Source organism: Lasioglossum baleicum, chromosome 9 (assembly GCF_051020765.1).
Source record: "Lasioglossum baleicum chromosome 9, iyLasBale1, whole genome shotgun sequence".
Lineage (NCBI taxonomy): Eukaryota > Metazoa > Arthropoda > Insecta > Hymenoptera > Halictidae > Lasioglossum > Lasioglossum baleicum.
This window is the reverse complement of record NC_134937.1, coordinates 1,568,111-1,581,416: the sequence shown is the minus strand read 5'-3', so window position 1 is coordinate 1,581,416 and position 13,306 is coordinate 1,568,111. Positions and strand designations below refer to the sequence as shown.

The following is a 13,306-nucleotide window of genomic DNA, read 5'->3' as shown; positions in this document are numbered from 1 at the left end:
ATCACTCGAAATACAATCATTGATAAGCTTTATTCGTGTAGTCTCCAGAGTATTCGGTAAACTGTACTTTTTTTTTGTTTGTTTAACTACTAATCCTATAAATTGTGGGGCAGAGAGATTCTCGGGTCAGGTAGTCAGACTTAAGATACAACGGTATGAATTTCTTGGACGTTCAATTATTTCCACGACGCCTATAAACACTGTTTTCCCCTTTCCTGCGGACAATATTGCGTGCGTATTTTTATTAATTCGTTTTTGCTTCTTTCTTTTTTTTTCATTCTTATCTCGTGTCCCCACGATATATCGGACCACGTGGTTCGTTCACACAGCTTCCCAAGTACCTTAAGAATACTAATCCGCCATGTTCGAAGTTCTGTATTGCTTTAGCTATCGTGTCTTCAAACTTCAATCCCCATTTATTAACCCCCTTATCTTTTGTTCTCTTTTCTCCACACACACTACCGCCCCGCGCGAAAATTTCACCAAAAAGTTTCACTCCTCTCGTTTAGCGAAAAAACACTGTTTCTTTTCTTTTCGTACGTTTTTCTCTCTCTCTCTCTCTCTCTCTCTCTTTCTCGCATGCATACTCTCTCTCTCTCTCTCTTTCTCTCTATTTTTAGAATATAAAATTACGTTCGCACTCAAAAAGTGCTTTAGCTCTTAAATAGCACCACGCAGAGGTGAAAGACAAGACTAGAAAGGAAGATAGGAAGAAACTTATTTGTGTTCACCTGTTCGGTTTTTTCGGTTTCTTTTATCCGTTATATTTTTTTTCCAGTAGTTTCCGTTCGTCCACGAGAAAATGCAGTTTGAACCGTCACGAGAGATCGTGCGCGCGCGAAAACAAAATCGACGATTCGCCACGGTCGCGAACGGATCACGCGAAAGAACTTAAGCGAAACGTTATTCGGCAGTCGTGAGGGTGGTGCGTGACACACCATCTTGTTACATTGATGAACGCCGTATACAACACGAGGCGAGGGAGACCGTTCAACGAACGCGAAAAACAACCCACTAAATGTCATCTACGCATGTGTCTACATCGTAATAGGTCAACAAACACGAGTGAATCGCAGGAGGAACAAGACAATCAGATATCTCCATTGATGATTTACCTATCGGTAGTTATACTTAACGGTCCTTTGAAAAATCAACGATAAACGATTTTTTTATCAAATCGTTCAATACCGACAGTATTTTCATTCATAAACATTAGTTATCTCCTTCGAGATTATTATTTCGAAAGAATAATAAGTCCCTTTTAAGCATAGCAGTCATTAACAAGTCTACTAATAGGCTTTCTTAATTAATATACTGCTCGGAGAACTAGTGCAATGATATATAAATGAAGTTTTCGTTTGACTCTATTCGAAAGGTCATTTAAAGGTCACCCATAACATACTCGAGCCTCAGATGGAGAGTTTGGATCCATTTTGATCACCGTTACAAACGTTCCATTTAACTTCTAATTTTATGACAGCCGATTTAAATGATTATTTATACTAGGTCCAGTAAAAGGATCAGTCTTGATCTCTAAGAAAATAGATTAAAGATATGTAAAAAAAAAGTTGTTGCATAAGAATTTGAATCGATCTAGCCGTGGCTGCCATGAAATTGTTAAAAGTATTCGGCTCGTAAGGGTTAAATCTCAAGACAAATTCAACAAACTAGTCCACCACGACCTTGAGGTGACATCGGTTTCGGAAATATCTGTGGTCGGTCGACAAAAACATTAGAGTACATAATTTGCTTGTTTTCTACCACAGCAATATATTGAACAAAGGATGCTGACGACCTTACAAAGATGAAACATTTTATTGACATGACCTTCGCACAACCTTAAAAATAACATCAATCAAAAACAAAATTGCTGATATCGCCACATTTTTCCCTTAGACAACTTTCTAAGTATTCCAATTTCAGTAGAGGTGTCTGGGAGTTTTGTTTCTCACGATTCACCCTCATATAGAGTATCACACATGTATTCCTAGATGCAGTACAACACAATCAACTTTTTAGAGTACAGATGCTTACGTGCACTCTCATCAAAGTTAAAAAAAAAGAAATAAACATTTTTTATCCTTTATCGAAGGTGATGTCGAGGTCAACCTTTTTTGGAAAATGAGTATATAAATATTAGGATGTAGGAAACATTAATAGTCAACATCGTGTATGAACGAACATCGAACCAATAAGCTCTCAGAGCCTTTTTGGAAATCGGTTCAAGTCGTTACTGTAACTTCTCGCGTTACCTTGACTCTTTGAAATGATATACTTAAAAGGAGTCACTTAAAAATATACGTAACTCTAAAAGCACTTCTAAAAATAAAAATAACAACGTGTTATTTGCTGAAACTTGTTTCCTTATCAATATTTTATAAAAGTGGCCAACCTATCGATGTATGAGACACACTGTACAAAATATTTAATAAAGGTTCTGTGGTACTTGATTTCGAACCGTAGATAATAAATTTTATAATACAAACTAAAACGCTGAACGCAGAGAGTTTTACATTTCGTTGATCCGCGCACGGTTTCCCCCTCGTCCTCGTGCGTCCACGCAAATAAATATTAATAAAATAATCGTTTTCTTCTTATCAATTTCTCTTGAATACGACGGGAGGATAATTACAGCGGTAGCGCCCTGGCAACGATGATAAACGTGTAGACAATGATATTACTTCGATTTCCATTTTTCCCCTTACACAAAAAACACAGATCTTGATCTATTATGCGATCGTAAGACGTTTACGTTTACGGTGTACATTCGTTTATATCAAGTATTGAGTTGAAAATCTATCACGTAGTACAAAGAGAGATGATTATGCTATTTTTAGTTTATTAACTTGTATCATATACCGAGAGAAATATCAAGACTACAGTTAGCTATATTATTTAGTGATTCGGAAAGATTGTTGTGGACCAAGATCAGTTAGCCGGAATCAATGTAAAATCATCGGATTATTAGTGGTGGATAGTGGTGTGTGTGTGTGTGTGTATGTGATAAATATTTGTTTGGATTGTGTGCCGGAGATTTGTAACTCTTTCAAGTGCAAATTTTCGTTCGTATCTTTTTTTCCTTTTTATCATTTTGGTTAGAGAGGAATATTCTTTTTGTAAAAATTCGGCCATCTTGCCACTTAGAAGCGGTTCGGTAAAACTTTTTGGATACATATGTATGTCCAGTTAAGATTTCTTTTTTTTTTTCTTTAAATACTTTTACATCGACGTGACACATGAAATCAATCGCGCTAGCCATTAATTTATTATATCCATAATATTTCTTTTTTTCTTCGTTCGTTCGTTATTTATATATATAATATATATATAATATATATATATATATATATATATATATATATATATATATATATATATATATATATATAGAGAGAGAGATATTTGAACCGTTCGATCGTCGAAGATTTATTTTTGTTTCCATGTCCTGACGCATCCTGCCATCCATGTGAACCAAAGTCTTACACCATTATTATTACGAATTTCCCTAACAACGATTTGTGCGCGAATGACACCTCGTGTCACTCTAATTTAAAAACATGCTGAATGCTCATTCTCTGTCTTGTATCTCGACGAAGAAAAAAAAAAGAGAAAAATTACTATCACTCCCACATTCATTTTTGCTGACTATCACCGACACACACAGTTTCTCTTACAGTGATCAATTTTTGCGTAACTACTACTCTTTCTCTCTCCTCTCTCACTCTCGTTTGCTCTCTTTCTCTCTCTCTCTCTCGCTCTCTGTCTGTCTCACTCTCTCACATTTTATAATCGTCTTAAAAATACTCACAGTTTGAAGAAAATAAAGAGATATACACAGAGTACAGGTACCGCCGATGGTTGGAAAAAATTATTCGAACCACCGACAAAGGTCGGCTTAATTATAAGGGTCTTAAAAAAGATTCTACCCTTCCGTTTCTTTTACTTTGTTTGAAACCTTGTTTTGCTTCGTTCTCCACGTGTTTCTCTTCGATTATCACTACTATCATTAGATCAACCAATTCGTATTAATCACGTTAACACTTACTACTGTCCTTAGTGCCATACAAATGTCCATTTGGTTCTTTATATATATATATAATGTAATAATTGAAGCAATTATATTCATTCATGTGCGTCCAAGTTATTATGCACTTACTCGAACCTGATTGATTGACATATTCACCTATATGGTTTTTCTACCTTCTCTTTTGGTACTATTGATACCAACACAAGACAATCAGAAAAGAAACAGATATTGCTCTTTGAAAATTCAATCAACTCCTTTCTTTCTGTCTACCGATCTTTGAGAATAAAAAAAGATTTTTCTACCACAGCTCTCTTTTTTCTTTTCATGGTGATCTCTTGTTCGGGACAACCAAAAATTCTTCGTTTCATTTTTTCGTTCCTTTTTTTTTTTGTTGCAGCAATTAAAACCTCGAACCTTCCGGGTAACAATAAACTCACACTCACACGATAATGCAATATTCACAAACGATGGTCGATAGTTTTCCTTTTGTTCACAATAATATAAGAAGTATTTGTCGTCCATTAATCCGGTTTGAGCTTCACTTTGTAATAAAGATACCGTTCCAGCGATCGGTATATTATCCTAAGTGCATGAAAATGCGACAGGTCACACTCCCTTATGTAGATCCCTTTAGTACGATGTCGTGGAAAAAAAGAATACGAGTCTCTTGCTCCTCGATATTCTCTAACACAGCTCTGCAGTTTCATTTATTCGCAATTACTGTCTGATCTTTAAATGCGTCTGGTTACGTCTTCCAATTGTGTGGATGGGCCCGTGGCGGAGCCTGATTGCCTTGTGCTTGAGACGCTTGCGACGGAATCATATCAAGCAAGTATTGGCGTTGCAGATCGGCCGCTTGTCGTTGTAACTCGGCGAGACCCTTGCCACCAGCCTGCGCCATTGCTATCTGGTACGGGTACAATAACGAGGTAAACGGTGGCATCATATGAGCAGGAAGAGGTTGATGGGGTGGCAGACCTGGTACAGGATTCTTCGCCAACTCTGAACAAACAGCAAACAGTTAAACAAATTATATTATGCGTTTCTTTATCGAGAGCTTGTCTAAGGGTCATTCCATGCCAAATCGATCATTTTCTGCAGGCACCATCGTCGATTTTGTTCTGAGTGAAATATGTTATAGTCCTTGCGAAATTAGGGGGAGGGGGTTTATGTCATCATTTTGCCGGTTTCGAATTTTTTAGAAATGACAGGCCTTCAAAGTTTTCAATTTTTGCCCATTTCGGCGAAAACGGGCCTCGCTTACGAATTTTTATCTCGGGAATAATAATAAAATAATTTTTGCAACCTCGAAAATCAACTTTATAATGTCGAAAAATGGAAACGAATTCTTTTTTTACGTTTTTTTCGGTGAGGGGCCGGAGTGATTTAAATTTTGAAAAAAACATTGTTATATTCCTGAAGTTTCCACTTTAAAATGAGCCCTTGAAGAAGATGGTATCATTAAAATTGGCGTCACAATGAGTTGGTAAAGTACGCCGTATACCCCGTTTCACGTAGAGGCGAGTCGAGCGCACCGCCAATGATCCGTTGTCTATTCCGCTGGTCTTGAGAAAATATCAGCAGACTGTATTCGACTAAATAACCCTATTTATACCTCGAGAACAATATTAGGAACCACTCCTGGTTACAATAACAAATATGCTGATTGTTTACAAGCTTGCTTTGCAACAGCATTACCAATTACAGGCACTAGAAGCTTTCATAGCTTTACCGCATTATCGAATAAAGAACTGCTATGCAGAACTTGCTCATGCGATAATGATGGCTCTGTTTTTAGTGTAATGAAATAGTTTTTCTTATATTTTTCTTCATAATCCTTAAGTCCATCCTACACAATGATCCTATCCATACTTCTTACCATTAACCCACCTTATCCCTTCCCGATGGAAGAGCACCACCACCTTCTCGTGGTTTCCATTGAGCAACGTCCTTCTTTGTAGACATATGCAATTCGTATAAAAACTAATATCTATAAATGAAGTCATGATTAAAAAGGTTACTAGTATTGTTCTCGAGGTATAAATAGGGTTATTTACTCGAATGCAGTCTGCTGGTATTTTCTCAAGACCAGCGGAATAGACAACGGGGTACACGGCGTACTTTACTAGCTCATTGTGACGCCAATTTTAATGATACCATCTTTTTCGAGGGCTCATTTTAAAGGGAAAACTTCAAGGAATATAACTATATTTTTTCAAAATTTAAATCACTCCGGCCCCTCATCGAAAAAAAACGTGAAAAAAGGAATTTGTTTAAATTTTTCGACATTGTAAAGTTTATTTTCGAGGTTGAAAAAATTATTTTGTAATAGCCCAATCCTTTCCGAATAAAACAAAAAAAATGTAGCTCAATCGGACAAACAGTTCCCGAGATAAAAATTCGTAAGCGAGGCCCGTTTTCGCCGAAATGGGCTAAAATTGAAAACTTTAAAGGCCTGCCGTTTCTAAAAAAATTCGAAACCGGCAAAATGATGACTTAAACCCCCCTTGATTTCGCATGGACTACAACATATTTCATTTAGAACAAAATCGACGATGGTGCCTGCAAAAAGTGATCGATTTGGTATGGAATGACCCCTAATGCTTTTGGACATTACCTCTGAGCAACTGTTGCTGTAAAGCGGCTGCAGCAGCAGCATGGTGCGGATTGAATTTCCCACTTTCAGCCAATTTAACCAGAGGATGTTCTTGCAGCTTGGGTGCAGGAGGAGTTGGTGCCAACGTAGGTGCTGGAGGTACCTGTGGCGGAGGGGCTGGTGGCGTTGCTACTCTTCTCGTGGGAGTAGCTGCTTTAGGAACTGGTTTTGGAGCTGGTGGATCAGGACTCGGACATGCTGCCTGTGCCAACCTTTGTTCTATTTCTTGTTCCTGCTGCAGTGCTTTTACAAACGCTGTCTTTAACCTGTACACATTTACATATTCATTACAGTATATGTGAGAAACGTTGTAAACACCGAGGAAGAAGATTTGCCAGGTATTATATGAATTATTTCTACTCACCGATTAGTGTGCTCAGCTTTTAGAGCTTTTTTAACATTTGTCGTTACACAATGTTCACATATAACCCTAGGATCACGACCTGCCGGAGGTCTCTGGAAAGTTGCGTGTTGTCCTCTCGGACCTTCCTTCTTACCACCAGTGATCGGCTTCTCCCACTTCCACACAGGCGTAAAGTCCGTTTTGCATTGTGTACACTCGAATGGCTCTGGTGGTGGTGGTATAGCAGGCTCCTTAGTAATAAAATCGACTACGTGTTCGAGTCCTACCAGATAAATGAACTCTGTATTCGAAGGATTGGGTACAAAATGCATCTCCGGTGGCGGTGGTTTCGGAGGCGGTATTTGTAACAACGTCTTCTCAAGTTGTTTTCTCAGAGCCAGTTTAGCAGCCGCTTGACGTTGCGCAGGTGTCTGATTATCATCCCTTGGCTGTCTCTCCTGTTTCAAAAACAGACGTTAGATACGCACATAAAAGTATATCGTGGTTTTGTTTTTATATTCTCTATAAAATAAAGCGCTAAAATAAAATGATCATAAACATGAAAAGTGGCAGGAAGAAGAAGGTGGAAGAACAACAGAGTTAAACATAGCAAAAGAAATTATATGATTATTAGGGGGGGTCAGAAGATTGGTATAAAATTTAATTCAAAGTTAGTGCGGTAAAAGACTAAATATATTCTGACTTAGTGGATATACCTGTTCTGAAATCACAGGTGTGCTTAAGGATGCGGTGGTTTTATTTTCTTGAGATCCAACAAGCAGCTTTGTGTTTACAAAAACACAATTACGGTTATTTACATAATTTACAAATGACAAGTGGTGTAAATATTCTCTCAAAATTGTAACAAATAGAACTGTTACCAATTATACAAATATGTATTGAAAAATATCTGACGTTATACCTTACTTACTTGATGTGCCGGAGTGGGAGTTGGATCTTTCGTGGATCTCTCTGTCCGGTCTGCCGGTGCATGATAATTCGATACATTTGGTGTTGCACTAGGTGGCCTGCTCCTAGGGTGTGGTGGTTGTGGTATAATCATGTTTGGTGGTATTCCAGTACTAGAAGTAGAACTTCGGGCAGCTGTAGGCGGTAGTAACATTCCAGGTGGAGGAACATGTATACTACTCCTGCTTGGTGCGGGTTGCCCCCTAAGTAGAGATGGAGGTGCTTTCCCAGTTCTATGACTAAAAGACACAATCTTGTTTCACTAATTGTATGTCGCTTTATGCGTTTAAAAAATAAAATTTGTTTACCTAAGGGGAGCCTGTTGTACTGGAACCGGTGGCGGTAACTTGCTGGGTACTTTCGGTACGGCAGCAATGTTTTCTTTCAATTGTTGCGACTGCCGTAACTTTTTCAGCAGCACCAATTTCATTTCTTCAGATCTAAGTTCCTCCCTTAATTTCCTAAGTGTTCTTTCACGTTCAGCTAGCTCATCCGACGATAGTTCCTTGATCGGAGGCAAAGGTGGCATATCACCTAGTAAATGGATATTCCAACAATATTAGTTACAATGCTATAAAATACCTCTAAATGTAACAATACATTGTAATATCGAAATTATAAATAAATATATCATTTCTGAATTAACCTTCGTCGCTATCTGCATTTCCATTCACATAGCCATTTATTCTACGTTCATCCGGAGTCTCCGCATAACTTATTTCAATTCTAGGTCTAAGATTACGGCGTGTTTTTCTATCGTCTGCAGATTTTGGGGCCAGAATGCCCCTCGCTGCATTTTGAATGTTACGTGGTTCTGGCATACTGTTGTCCAGATTAGGGCTTGAAGAAAAATGAAGACCTAAATCTAATGGAACTCCTACATCAGAGTTAACAGCGATCGATGGAGAATTCCTTCTGCCACTGCTGCTGAAATCCACACAGTACATAATAATATAAGTAAAGCATATATCAATATGATTTAGTACAAACAGAATATAATCCTTGTGTATGTAGAAGACCTTCCATTTAATATCACTGATAACAGGCCAGTATTTTAAAAGCTAAATTATCATAGGGTAGTATAATGCATTATGCGCTTTCATTCTTGATAACCATAACATGTAACAATAGCCCCATTTCATAATCAGAGCGATGTAAGTAAACAATGGCAGTTGCAAATTGACAAGCTATGGAACAGCCTGTTTTCATTCAACATTGTAGAAGATCGGCCTGAAGCTCAAAGAAAACGACCAAATAATCGAGTTCTTTTTGAACTTACCTAACACTCAGGTCCACCACTGCATCCCCGTCTAAATCCATGGCTTCCATTCTCTCAAACGCGGCGATTCTACAATAATAAAAACACAAGTATTTATTGATAACCACGATTCATCTGATGCGGGATTCGATTCGATTGATTTCAATAATAATAATAACGATACGGTGGAGACGATCGCAAGAGGGGAAGCGGCGAGACGAAAAAAGAATAAAGAAAAAAACACTACAAAGAAGCCAACGGTAGGGAACGTGCGACGTTTCGCAACACCGTAATTCGAAAGCGATAGAAAAGATACACCGGAATAAAATTAACTGGGTTACCAAAATCTCCGTCCAATCATCCCGTGGTTCACATGCACCGGGGCATCGTAGTTCCCTCTTTTTTTCTGTCTCTCCTCCTCTCTCACTCTTTCTCGTTCTCTCCGTCGCGATCTCTCTCTCTCTCTCTCTCTCTCTCTCTCTCACACTCTTTCTCACTCTGATAGAGCAAACGTCCCGGAGTCCCGACCGCAAACGCTATGATCACAACACACACCACGTCTAGACACACCGCCGGCAAGAACGCGATCAAGAGTCGCGCGAGAGAGTACTACAACACGCGATAAAAAAGATTCGGTATGCTGGCTCCGCGAGGCGGGCGATCGGCCGATATCCACGGAAGCAATGTCCTAACCTAACCTCCGCGAGATTCGAAAGACGTTCAGCAGGAAGAATACACAGTATTCCCGAGATCGCGCGCGAGGATATTGGCGCGCTTTGCTGGCCCGCCGGCACCACGGACACACGCCGCGTGCCCGTTTTCGTTTTCCTCTCCAGCGGCTGAATTTTCCGCGAAGAAGTGGCGGCACGAAATCGAAGAATTGAATTTGATGCTTCGGAAGTGGCGTCTCGGCACAATGGCAGCTAAGCGTAGCGGTACAAGACTGTTGCAGGGGGGGGGACGGGGGAGGGAAGGGGGGAGAGAGGGTGCCCTGTACCGCGAGGGGAGAGGTACGGTCGCACATTAATTATTTCTCCCCTCACCCCGTCGTCGGTCTACCCCCTACCACAAACCGTCAGCCACTCACCCACACGAGCGGCATCGAAACGGGCTAGAAACCAATCTCTTTCTCTTTCCCTCCCATCTCTGTCCCTGTTTCTCTATCTCTCATTCGCTTGCTCGCTCGCTCTCTTTCTCTCTCACTGACTATCACTCTCTCTCTCTCTCCCTCTCTCTCTCTGCGGATTTTCCCGAATTTCGTCTCCGTTAACTTCTCCCTTGCCCTCGCTCCTCCCGCGCCCTTATGCCCTACGGGAAATCGATTTTTCGACGGAGTCCCCACTGCCGGCATCCCCGGCCGCAGGGACCAAGGAGTTACAATGTTTTCGCAACGTATTTGATATCGTCCACACGCATCTCGTAATTACTATTGTATCGGGGAAACCGAGCGCGAGAGAGACCTCTAGGTAATACGACACTATTTGCTACTCTTTTTCTCGTGCCCGAGAACATTGTGCCGATGTAGCTGGCGATATCCGAGCATATTACTGTAAACATCGTTGCCGCTAAATAATGGCTTTATTACGCTCGCTGGATATACAAAGTGTAACAGATAAAGAAAACCGAGAGATAACATATTATAGCATGCTCCTCGAAACGGTAGACCTGAGGTACACCGATGGTCGTAATAGCCGTCCACCCCACTCTTGTTGCTCATATGTTATGGACCGGGAATTATCGGAGTGGGGCGGACGGTAATTATGACCGTCGTGTACTTCGTACTTCTTCTTTCAAAAAACTGTTCATAGTGTATTTACTATGCAGAAGGTGACCTGTAACTACAGCAGTTTCGTAGTAAACGTTTTCCGTTTTTTCCCCATCGTCATTTACTTATTACGATCTCCCGCGTAAGAATTAACTAGTTCACGGAGTTTCTCTCGGATCTCCCGCCTTGCACACTTTCCAGATCACGTGACAGAGTAGGGTCTGTAAACTCTAGAATTGATGTCACAGACTTTTTCATACCAGTTTCGTTACTTTAATTCACGACTCCGCGGAAAACGACGAATAAACATAAGCGACGCTCGTTACGTTCAATGGCTCGCGTCCTGTACGAAACAGCTTCTCCGTATATGTGTATTTAATTGTACGTTTCTCTAACAAAAAAGAAATATAATAAATATGTAATAATGTTTATACGACGAGAAAAACTTCTTCCAAACCTAAAGTTCTTTGCACCACGAAATTTTCACTACTCCATGAAGTCAACATGAAATTGCACGGCAAGCAAACAGCCTAAAGTCCCCAAACCGGTAAATGATCCCTAAAGCGACCTACGGTAATCTCGTACTTTCTTCCTAACCTAATAAACGTATACGACCATTACAACGGCACGTCGAGCTAATCTTATCGCCAAGTAAATAGTTTATAATAAGTTTATATAAAAAGTAATATTTCATCGGTTTACGGATTACGAAAAACGAGCGTGTGTAGAACAACGCGTTATCATCGCGGAAAGAAGAGGCAGAAGAAGGGGAAAAAAGAACGAAAGAAAAGCTACCGAGTGTGCCGAAATCGCGTAACATCAATTCGTATCAATTCGGGCTTCTCATCTCTTTCTCGTTTTCTCGCGGTTATCGAAGGAAGAGCCGCGGGCGCGAACAAAACGCCGTCAATCGCTGCGAATCGTTCGGTCGCAGGCCGGTGGCTCGGTTATGTCAATAAAAAGAATCGAGATCGAGTTCGGTTGCAATTAATCGGTCGAGCAATTCAAAATATTGTGGCTCGGTGTCGAGTGAGCACACGCGAACGTTCGCCTCGGCTCGGCTCCGCTGGTGACGTGCGACGCCAGCTCGCGCGACAGCGACACGCGACTCTCTTTATGTTTCCGCGTGCACAACGTATTTCCTACTATGTACATTGATAATCCCGCGTTCTCTGGAACGAACGCGACCGAGTGTTTTGACCCCCACACGCCAACGTCTGCCACAGCCGCGTTCACGCGAAAAAGTACACGTACCTGAGCCAGCCGTGCAGCGGGTTTTCGGTCAATGGAAAAGGTTGGTCCGAATTTGTGTAAATCGTTCGGTCATACGAATCAATTACACAAAGGCGGTCGAGCGAAACGGGCAGATGGGCGGTCAGGCAGAATCGGGCAAGCAGGCAGGCAGGCAGGCAGAGACACGCAGTTAGGCAGACAGTTAGGCAGGCAAGGTAGCCGGTCGCTTTCCACTCCACTTCACTCCACTCCACGATATATATTACACTCTATACTATCGCTTACGTACAATGACATGGCGCACACGACATACCGCAGTCAGTGTACGCGTACACTTCGCTTCCCTCGAGTGTCCCTCCCTATCGCGAGCACACTTCACCGCCTGGCGATTCTGGAGCCACGATTTCCGCATGTTTCCGCGAACCATTCCCGTGCCTTGTATCCGTTCATCGCGTTGACCATTGACTTTTTTTGCTGGGGAAAAGACAAACAGACACAAACGTCTCCACAGGGAACAACAAACACACACGGTATTCCCGCGGGGTGACGCGTGGCAGCGGTAACCGCGAAACGATCGTCACGATCCCGAGACCCAGACACAACCTTGAGCCGCTACCTTCCGCGCAAGGAGAAAAAATTCACGCCGCCTCTGCGCAAAAATTAACGAGAGTGATTCAATATGGCGGCCTTGTCCGCCGTTGATGTCTTCCCCTCCTCCATCGCTCGTTTCGCCGGGCATCGTCGCCGTCGTCACTCCTCCCCTGCCCCTGTCCCAGACTCTGTCGCTGTCTCTGTCTCTGTTTCTGTCCCTGTCTCTGTCTCCGCATCGGAGGTGTAATGCCGTGTGGTACAGAAGGGCTGGAGGGAGGGGCAGGGATTCGATGGTAGGAGGGGAACGAGGCGGGAAAAAGGGAGAGAGGGAGGGGGGAGGTAGACAGTGGATCTTGTCGCCCCCGTTGGCCCCCGGTATCGTTTGTCGGGAAAGCGCCGCGCCGCCGCCAGCTACGGGGCTTACCGGAAGCACCCCACGGACTTTGTAAATGCGCTACGAAAGG

The 13,306-nt window shown here is 41.7% G+C and overlaps 1 protein-coding gene across 9 annotated transcripts; it reads right to left on the bottom strand.

Annotated features, from left to right (window-relative positions):
- Positions 1-11: 11 nt before the first annotated feature.
- Simj (transcriptional repressor p66-beta simjang) lies at positions 12-13,215 on the bottom strand. 9 transcript variants are annotated; one of them, XM_076429901.1, is made up of 9 exons: positions 12,565-13,215; positions 9,275-9,343; positions 8,642-8,919; positions 8,304-8,529; positions 7,949-8,234; positions 7,743-7,808; positions 7,048-7,484; positions 6,645-6,949; positions 12-5,029 (listed from the first exon to the last, which is right to left on the bottom strand). In XM_076429901.1, exons 2-9 carry the CDS (start codon positions 9,322-9,324, stop codon positions 4,773-4,775), a joined length of 1,905 nt encoding a protein of 634 aa, XP_076286016.1. In that variant the 5' UTR covers positions 9,325-9,343; positions 12,565-13,215; the 3' UTR covers positions 12-4,772. The 9 variants fall into 9 exon arrangements, with proteins under 9 accessions (XP_076286016.1, XP_076286014.1, XP_076286008.1 ...); XM_076429899.1 differs by having other exon boundaries at positions 12,273-13,214; XM_076429893.1 differs by lacking the exon at positions 12,565-13,215 and adding an exon at positions 9,952-10,291 and having other exon boundaries at positions 8,642-8,922.
- Between the last annotated feature and the right edge of the window lie 91 nt (positions 13,216-13,306).